Consider the following 9,707-nt stretch of genomic DNA (forward strand, 5'->3'; position numbering starts at 1 on the left):
GGATGCACAGCCGGCGGGGGCTGATAAACATGATAAAAAAGATCATGTTTCCCTCAGAGTAGAGAGCAACCCTGCACAGCAATGGCCTGCAAGAAGGAAGGTGGATTTTGGGGAGCATTGAGAGGGAGGAAGCATAGGAGGGGAGAGGAGAGGGTGAACTTTGGTCCCAGCAGTGGGAGTCCTGAGCGGACCTAATCCAGGGCTAGGGGCTCTCCAGGAATAACAAGTTAGCATCCAACAAGGGGGCTAAGGGAGTTGGCTCTAGGTCCAGCAGCTATGTAAAGATCTACGGAGCGAGTAGAGTAGGCGGAGAGTTCTGTCCCCAGGGAGAAGAATCACTCCAGTGCCCTCCCAGCTTCACAGCAGCAGGGGAGGCGGGGTAAGTGTGGTGGGAAACAGCAATTTCCTCTCTTAACTTACACAGTGATAGTGCAAAACCCAGAATGGATGTCCTCTTTATAGCCCTCCTTGTTGCACCACTCATCCTGGGTAAGTCTCCTTCTGACCCTGGCCTTTTGTGCCAGGTCTTTTGCTGTAAATGGGATGAGAGAAAAGGAAACAGAGAGCGGTAAGTTGGGCATTTCAACGGGGAGCTGTACTGCTTTTCTCAGCTGTTGGAGTCCAGGGTTGGGGGCAGAGCAGGGATCTGGAAGGTGGAGCCAGGAAACCAAAGGCAAAGCAAAGCGAAGTCTTGTCAAAGAAGACACAGGCGGGTGGAGGATGGGACTCTAAAGAGAGTTCCTTCGGCAAGACTGAACTCAGATTTCTGTTCCTGTCACCACAGAGTTGAGCAGGAGAGTGAGGAGCCAGAAAGGAAAGAAGTGGGCGCTTAGAAGTCAAGGGAGCAATATAAGTGAGCGAAGCCAGAGGCTCTCCTTCCCACAAAGCACAAGGAAACAAACAAACCTCCTATTAGCAAAGACATAGGTGCGAGAGCCAAGATGGATGGCACATGCCCAGCGCTTGAGACATAGAGGGGAAAGGGTCGGAAATTCAAGGTCACCCTTGACTACTTAGTGAGTTCCTGACTAGTCACAGATGAATAACACGCCCTCAGCTGGGTGTGGTGGCTCACGCCTTTAGTCCTAGCACTCTGGAGGCAGAGGCAGGCAGAGCTTTGAGTATGGGGCCATCCTGGTCTACAAATCGAGTTCCAGGACAGCCAGGACTACACAGAGAAACCCTGCCTCAAAAACAAACAAATAACAAACAAACAATTACCCCCTGTACCAAAAAACAGAACCAAGACGGTGTGGTGGCTCGCTTCTTTAATCCCAGCATTCCTGAGGCAGAAACAGAAAGGTCTCTGTGAATTCTAGGCTTACTTGGTGGTTTCCAGATTGGTTACAGATACATAGCAAACAATGTCTTTTAAAAAATAAAGGAAGCCTGGTGTGGTGACGCACCCCTTTAATCCCGGCACTTGGGAGGCAGAGGCAGGCGGATTTCTGAGTTCGAGGCCAGCCTGGTCTACAGAGTGATTCAAACAAAAAGAAAGAAGAGAAGAGAAGAGAAGAGAAGAGAAGAGAAGAGAAGAGAAGAGAAGAGAAAAGCCAGTATAGGTTGGCTTAGGCCAGTAGAAAACTGGCTGCCTTCAGGGACAAGGTCCCAAGAGTAGCTTGGCTCCTTCCCCTCTTTGTTCTCTTGTCAGCCAGGTGTGTCACTGTTTTCCTTTAAATCCTGTGTCCTTAGTTTGGGGTTGGAGGGATGTGTTTAGCAGAAGGCCTAGAATTCTGGATTCAGTAATCAAAGCCACACAGTGTTAGTTTTGGAAGGGGAGAGACGCAACGATGGGTCATCTGGTCCAGCTGACTTATTTTTAAGGAAGGTGATATGAGCCCAGCTGTGGTGCTGCATGTCTTTAATGCCAGCATTTGGCAGGCAAAGGCAGAAGCAAGCAGATTTCTGTGAACTGGAGGCCAGCCTGATCTATACAGTGAATCTCAGGACAGTCAGGGCTACATAGAGAGACCCTGTCTCAAAAGGGGTTGGGGGTGTGAAGCAGCAGACATGAAAAGTTCTGCTTAGTTAGCAGTGGAGCTGGAAATAAAACCAAATCTAAAACCTTGAGTGTTAGTCTTTCATGAGGAAAATTTGGGAACATATAGAATCTATATGGCTTTTCTAAATTTTTTTGGGCTCTGTCTTCCACTTTTTTTGTTGTTTGTTTTTTGTTCTATTTTGTTTTTGTTTTTTGAGACAGGGGTTCTCTGTGTAGCCTGGCTGGCCTGGAACTCAGAAATCTGCCTGCCTCTGCCTCCCAAGTGCTGGGATTAAAGGCATGTGCCACCACCTCCCAGCTGTCTTCCACTCTTAAAGGCTTTACATATATCTCCCTCAGGGCTTAGAGGATGTGAAGGAATCTGCTTTCTGTCCTGGGAGTTCTGCGTTGAAAGCAGAGTACTGTCCTCACCGCAGCTAGGTGCCAGGAAACTTGGGCCAACATAGATGTACAGAGGCAGGGAGACCTCTGGAGAGGAAGCAGAGAGAAGCTGGGAGAGCTGTGATCAACAACATATGTGCTGTTGCTAAGGACTTCCAGATGCTCTGACCTGTAACTCTTGTCCCTTGCAGGACAGGAATACGACAATGAAGAACAGCTGGAAGAGGGTGATTACTATCAAGTGGCATATTATTATTACACAATGACCCCTAATTATGGTGCGTATGTGAAAAGCTCTGATTCTTAGTGGGGTAGATTTGGGGACCACTTAGTTCCAAGATTGTCCTTCATTTTGCAAAAGAACAATAGGACCAGTCAACATTTTGACTGTTAACAAAACTTTCAAGACTCTTGGTATTATTTCTTAGGCTCATGATTAAAAAAAAAAAAGTAAGAATTTTATGTGTATGAACATTTTACCTGCATGTATGTCTGTGTACCTCATGTATACCTGGTGCCTACATAGGTCAAAAGAGGGCATTGGATCCCCTGGAACTGGAGTTTCAGGTGGTTGTGAGCTAACAGGTGGGTCTGAGAACTGAACCCACGTCCTCTGGAAGAGCAGCCAGTGCTCCTAACCCCTGAGCCACTCATCTCTCCAGCCTCTTAAGATCATTATATTTTATGTTTTGGAAAATGGTTGGGACAATTTAGAAAATTTCCAATCTGCAAATTATTGTACATACTAGAGTGACAATATAAATCCATACATACTCACAAATAGTTAAGATTTAGTTCTCAGTATTATTTTAGATTATGCATATGTAGTGAGGTGTGTACTGGAGCTGGAGTTATGAGGGGCTGAGAGCTGCTCAGTGTGGATTCTGGAAACTAAACTGGGATCCTCTGAAAGAGCAAGCCATGTTCTTAACTGTTCAGCCATTTCTCCGGCTCGAATTCACAAATATTTTAACACTACAGCTAACTAGAAGTACGTTACACCAATACACTTTACAATGTAGGTTGTACCAATACAACTCCATGTAAGGATCCTGAGTGTGAAGTTTCTTCCCCTTTCATTTGTTTCTTTTTCTCTTCTCCAGATGACTTTAGTGTAAACTTCACTGTTGATTACTCCGCGTTTGAGTCAGAGGATAGGTTGGTGAGTGACTTCTCTACCAGGACAAATAACACTAAAACAGAAACAGGGAAGTGCTAAAATGTGAGGCTGGGTGTGGTAGTCCAGTTCTATAATCCCAGCACTGGGGAAGCAGAGGCAGGAGAAGTGCTATGGGTACTAGGTCAACCTGGTCTCCATAGCAAGTTCCAATTCAACCGTGACTATATAGTAAGACTGTCTCAAGGGAAAAGAAAGAAGGAAGGAAGGAAGGAAGGAAGGAAGGAAAGAAGGAAGGAAGGAAGGAAGGAAGGAAGGAAGGGAGGGAGGGAGGGAGGGAGGGAGGGAGGGAGGGAGGGAGGGAGGGAGAGAGAGAGAGAGGGAGAGAGGAAGGAAGGAAGGAAGGAAGGAAGGAAGGAAGGAAGAAAGAAAGAAAGAAAGAAAGAAAGAAAGAAAGAAAGAAAGAAAGAAAGAAAGAAAGAAAGAAAATCTGATAGATAGAAACTAGGATGTGGGTCACAAATAGATCTTTAACTATAGCTGGGAGAAGGAAGCCAGAACCTAGTAGGCTTACTAATACACGGAGGAGGAAGGACGGTTAAAGGAATTGATAAATGGAATACATACATACTCAATCTGTACTAGCGGCAGGCCCAGACATCCCTGAGCCTGTGGGGTTGATTAGGAGGCTTGTAGGAAAAGATGGAAAACTCTTAACTAGAGCATCTATGGAGATACTGTATGAAAGAAATGATAACTGTTTCCCAATCCTACCGAGGGCAGAACAGGTTGAATAAGGAGGTAACAACAACAGAAGCAGTAGAGACTACAGCCTCTTCATACAGTCTTCATACAGAACTTACGGACCCTCAGAATCCCGTAACCACGAAACCAGTGACCACAGAACCAGTGAGTCAAATGGGGATTAGGAGGAGGGAGGTATGACATCTCTTACCCAGATAGATCCTAGGGTCAGTGACCTGCAGTAAACAAGGCAGGTTTTGCAGGAGGGCAGAACTGTATCATTAATACTGCTATGGAGGTATTGTTCTTTGGTTTTCTTTTACTGTAATAAAACACTGACAAAACCAGAGAGGGGAGGAAAGGGTTTATTTTGACTTACAACTACCCTGTCATGTTTCATCCTTGACAGAAGTCAGGGCAGGAGCTTGAGGCGGGAACTGAAGCATAGACTTGGGAGGACACTGCTTACTGGCTGGCTCCCATGGCTTGCTCAACTCACCCTTTTATACCACTTGCCCACAGTGGGCTGGGCGCTCCCACATCAATCATTAATCAAGAACATTCTCCCAAAGACATCCCCACAGTCCAATCTGACAGAGGCAATTCTCCAATTGAGGCTCCAGCTTCCCAAGTGTGTTTGTGTGTGTAGGTGTGCATATGTGTGTGCGTGTATGTGTGCGTGTGTGTGCCTGTGTTGAGGACAGAGGACAACTTTAGGGACTCAGTTTGTTGGGCTTGAGTGCCGTGAGCTTTTACCTGCTGAGCTGTTTTGCCAATCCAGATTTTGTTTTAGATATAACTTGAGACTGACGAAGCATTTGCTTGTGTGGTGTTCTGAACTTAGACTCAGTACCGTTAAGGTACGAGTGAAAGCTGCCAAAGGAAAACCTCAGAACAAAGAGCTATTTTTGGTGTCTTGGGTATGACAGGAGAGTCTACAGAGGGAGACAGTATAAATCAGGAAAAAAAAAATGTGCAAGGGCCTGCATAGGTAATTGGAGAATTATGTTTTCACCATGTGGAGTTGGGGGACAGGAAGCTTCCTTGCAGGACAGGAGGAGGAGGAGAAAAAAAATCCGAATAGGCCACCTGTGGGGATGTTGGATGGAAGCAGGACCAACCAGAAAGACCTATTTAAAAACAAAACAAGAGCTGGGCGTGGTGGCGCACGCCTTTAATCCCAGCACTCGGGAGGTAGAGGCAGGCGGATTTCTGAGTTCGAGGCCAGCCTGGTCTACAAAGTGAGTGCCAGGACAGCCAGGGCTACACAGAGAAACCCTGTCTCGAAAAACCAAACAAAACAAAACAAAAAAAAAAAACAAAACAAAAAAACAAAACAAAAAAAAAAAAAACAAAGGGCTGGTGAGATGGCTCAGTGGGTAAGAGCACCCGATTGCTCTTCCGAAGGTCTGGAGTTCAAATCCCAGCAACCACATGGTGGCTCACAACCATCCATAATGAGATCTGACTCCCTCTTCTGGAGTGTCTGAAGACAGCTACAGTGTACTTACATTAAATAAATAAATAAATAAATAAATAAATAAATAAATCTTAAAAAAACAAAACAAAAACAAAACAAAGCCGGTTGTGGTGGTGCACGCCTTTAATCCCAGCACTCGGGAGGCAGAGGCAGGTGGATTTCTGAGTTCGAGGCCAGCCTAGTCTTTAGAAGTGAGTTCCAGGACAGCCAGGGCTATTACAGAGAAACCCTGTCTCGAAAAAACCAAAAAAAAAAAAAAATTGGCTGGTCATAGTGGCAAATGCTTTTAATTCCAACACTCTAGAGGCAGAGGCAGGTAAATGTTTATGAGTTCAAGGCCAGCTTGGTCTGCACAGCGAATTCTAGGACAGCCAGGCTACACGGTCCTCATATGAGAACCTTTTTTGAGCAGTAAGATGATTCTTCAAGTAAAGGCTGCCAAGTGTGAGGAGCTGGCCCATGTTTGATGCCTGAGACTTGCTTGATAGAAGAGCCTCCAAGAGTTGTCCTCTGGCCTCCACACTTATAACATCCTATACCCTTCCACCTAAATAAGTAAATGTAAAAACAATTACAGAAGGCCTTTCATATTTGCATAGTAATATCATGCACATCAACTAAGGGATAAATCTGCAGATAGTCTGAAATGTCAGGCTGGACTTTGGACTTATAAGCAATAAGGAGCCTCGAACTCAGAGATCCGCCTGTCTCTGCCTCCCAAGTGCTGGGATTAAAGGCATGCACCAGCACTGCCCGGCTAGAAAACTCTTCATCTCACTATATGGAAGGCACAGAATGGAACGGTTTACACTGTCTCAGGAACACCTGCTAAAGGGGGTGCTGGTGCAAACCGAGAGGAGAAAAATAACGTTAGAACAACATGCCTTGTCTATCTTCAGTGATAAGAGAGAACTAAAATAACCTACAGACTCTGATCATGTTTGGGGAGAACCAGTGTGATGGCTCAGATGGCAAGGATGTCTGCCAGCAAGACAATTGGGTTTCAATCCCTAGGACCCATGTGATGGGAAGAATGAACCCATTCCCCCAAGTTATTCTCTGACCTCTACACATGTACTCACTCACGAGCATGCATTTGTATGCCTGTGCGCACACACACACACACACACACACACACACAGACACACACACACAGACACACACACACACATGAAGCATACAATCTAATAAACATGTCTGGGGAATGTCAGCAGCCAGGGTGGTTTAGGAGGACAGTGCTAAGTTGGGCAGTCCTGTGTATGTGTGAAGGCGGATGAACTACATCAGGAGTGGAGACCTAAAGGCAAAGTTACATTGTGAAAGTGGAAAGGCCAATGACTAAGTCAGCGGAGGCAGATAAGTCAACCAAGGAAATGGAAGAGGCAGGCAGACAGCCAAGTTTGAGTTATAGGGACTAGAAGAGAGAAAGCTTGATATGATCAATCAAAAGCTACTGAGAGCCCAAAGAGGAAGAGGCATGGATGCCCCCAAGAATGTAGTTTGAGTCATTAAAAGAAAGTTAGATTTGTGGAATAAATGAGTATGGAGTGTAAGCTGGGTGAGGTGTCTACGACTGCAAGACAGAGGCAGTTGACCTCTGATTAGAGGCCAGCCTGGACTGTAAGGGAAAAAAAACCATCTCAAGAGTAAGGAAGGCCCATGAAGTGGCGCACATGGCTTTGAGGCAGCGGCAGGCGGATCTCTGAGTTCGAGGCCAGCCTGGTCTACAGAGTGAGTTCCAGGACAGCTAGGGCTACGGGTACACAGAGAAACCCTGTCTCGAAAAACCAAAAAACAAACAAACAAACCCCAACACCCCCCCCCCGAAAAAAAAAAGGGCAAAAGAACCAAAGAGCAGCACACATGCAGTTGAACACAAGTGGGAGGATCCAGTAAGACTGGCAAGCAGTAAATACCCCACACACATTGGGAAATGTGTGGTAGGTTCTCTATAGATGGCAAGCCCTGCTTAAGCCCAGGAACTAAGTCTCATTTATTCTGTCCCCGAAAAGCATCTAATACAAAGTCACGCCTACAAAGGGTAAAAAAATGCAATGTTATTGAGAGTTGTGGCCTCCCAAGTAGGAAGAATTCTTACTGTGATAGGGAGGCGGGCAGACTCTCCTTTGAGACCAGAGGTAAAGGAAAAAAGGGGTTAGTGTAAAGAGATTGTCTTCCTGGAGAGGGGATGGGACTGCTGGAAAGGTGACAATGACCTATGTGTGTGTATGTGGGGGGTGTTTTAGCAGAGTCCAGATCAGAATGATGCCATGCCCACGCTGCAGAGTCCTGTGTCCTGCCTTCTGTTATGGACCCTCCTTCAAGGAGGGGTACATTTTATGTAGAAGGTAAGAGGGCAGCCACTGGCCTTGGTGGGGTGCTATAAAGTAATTCTTACCAGTTACCTTTCGCTTGTATTTCCAACCTGGACATCAATTCTCATATGGTTAAAGAGGGAAGCCGGATCACCTTTAGAAATATCTAATCTTGAAAATCTAATCTTGAAAATTTTGAAAGATGTTGAAGCAAAAACTTTTGTGATATCATTCTTTTATTCGGATCTGGCAAAACTTTCAAGACCTCCTCCTAGGAGAGAAGCAGGCTAAATGGAGAAGCCTTTTTCAAACTCCCAACAAGCCTGGAAAATCAGAACTGGTTTTATTCTGCCCAGGTTCGAAGTTATAGCAGGTGCCAGAGGTCAAAATGGGTGTGTCCTACAACCCTGTAGAGCCAAGAAGCAAAGTTCAGCAGGAGGCGGAAGGAGGCATGAAGAATGGAGAATCCACCTTAGAACCTGAAATCGGTGGCGTTTGCATAGAGACGGGAGCAAAGAGACTTCCTTGCTTTCCTGCTCTTCGTTTTTTTGATTTACTGTGTTTAATTATGTGTGTGTGCAGGGAGGGGTGCGTGCACATGAGTATGGGTGCTCAGGCTACAAGCACCAGAGTTTCTGGGGGGAGAGTTTACAGGGGTTTGTGAGTCAGCTGACATGAGTGCTGGGACTGGAACTTAGGTCCTCTACGAAAGTGTGTTCTCTTAAACACTGGGCCAACCCCCCTGACCCTGTTTCTATCCAACCCCCTTTCCCAGGTGAGAGAAGGCTGCTATCACTCTTCGGACTAGAATTCTTTGGCAAGAATTTGGATGAAAAATTAAAAAAAAAAAATTGGGACTGGAGAGATGGCTCAGCGGTTAAGAGCACTGACTGCTCTTCAAGAGGTCCTGAGTTCAAGTCCCAGCAACCACATGGTGGCTCACAACCATCCACAACGAGATCTGGCGCCCTCTTCTGGAGTGTCTGAAGACAGCTACAGTGTGCTTATATATAATAAATAAATCTTTAAAAAAAAGAAAAAAAAAAAGAGGTCCTGAGTTCAATTCCCAGCAACCACATGGAGGCTCACAACCATCTGTAATGGGATCTCATGCCCTCTTCTGGAGTGTCTGAAGACAGCTACAGTGTACACATATACATACAATAAATAATTCTTTAAGAAAAAAATTAAAAAATTAATTTTGTTTACTTCTTAATGAGAGTCTGTTCTACCGTCAACACTGACACGTACACCAAGATTTAGCGGCATGAAGGGCAGATTAGAAAGAGAATTACAGCCGGGCGTGGTGGCACATGCCTTTAATCCCAGCACTTGGGAGGCAGAGGCAGGCGGATTTCTGAGTTGGAGGCCAGCCTGGTCTACAAAGTGAGTTCCAGGACAGCCAGGGCTACACAGAGAAACCCTGTCTCGAAAAACCAAAAAAAAAAAAAAAGAAAAAAAAAAGAAAGAGAATTACAAGGCAGGGAAGCAGAAGCAGGCAAATCTTTGAGTTTGAGGGCCAGCCTGGTCTACAAAGTGAATTCCAGGGCAGCCAGAGCTACACAGAGAAACCCTGTCTTGGGGCGGGGCGGGAGGGTGGGGGGAGGAATTAGATATCAGCTAATTCGAAGGAATTATACCCTATAAATACATAGTTTGGAGTAGAAC

At 45.7% G+C, this 9,707-nt stretch overlaps 1 protein-coding gene across 2 annotated transcripts; it reads left to right on the plus strand.

Annotated features, from left to right (window-relative positions):
• Positions 1 to 367: 367 nt before the first annotated feature.
• On the plus strand, positions 368 to 9,195 carry CUNH1orf54 (chromosome unknown C1orf54 homolog). 2 transcript variants are annotated; one of them, XM_021157834.3, is made up of 6 exons: positions 368 to 489; positions 2,575 to 2,661; positions 3,487 to 3,545; positions 4,284 to 4,409; positions 7,971 to 8,072; positions 8,815 to 9,195. In XM_021157834.3, the coding sequence occupies exons 1-5, from the start codon at positions 444 to 446 to the stop codon at positions 8,067 to 8,069; spliced, it is 417 nt and encodes a 138-aa protein (XP_021013493.1). In that variant the 5' UTR covers positions 368 to 443; the 3' UTR covers positions 8,070 to 8,072; positions 8,815 to 9,195. The 2 variants fall into 2 exon arrangements, with proteins under 2 accessions (XP_021013493.1, XP_029330908.1); XM_029475048.2 differs by having other exon boundaries at positions 7,974 to 8,072.
• Positions 9,196 to 9,707: the final 512 nt, after the last annotated feature.

Source organism: Mus caroli, unplaced genomic scaffold (assembly GCF_978045245.1).
Source record: "Mus caroli unplaced genomic scaffold, Mus_caroli_1 scaffold_3, whole genome shotgun sequence".
Lineage (NCBI taxonomy): Eukaryota > Metazoa > Chordata > Mammalia > Rodentia > Muridae > Mus > Mus caroli.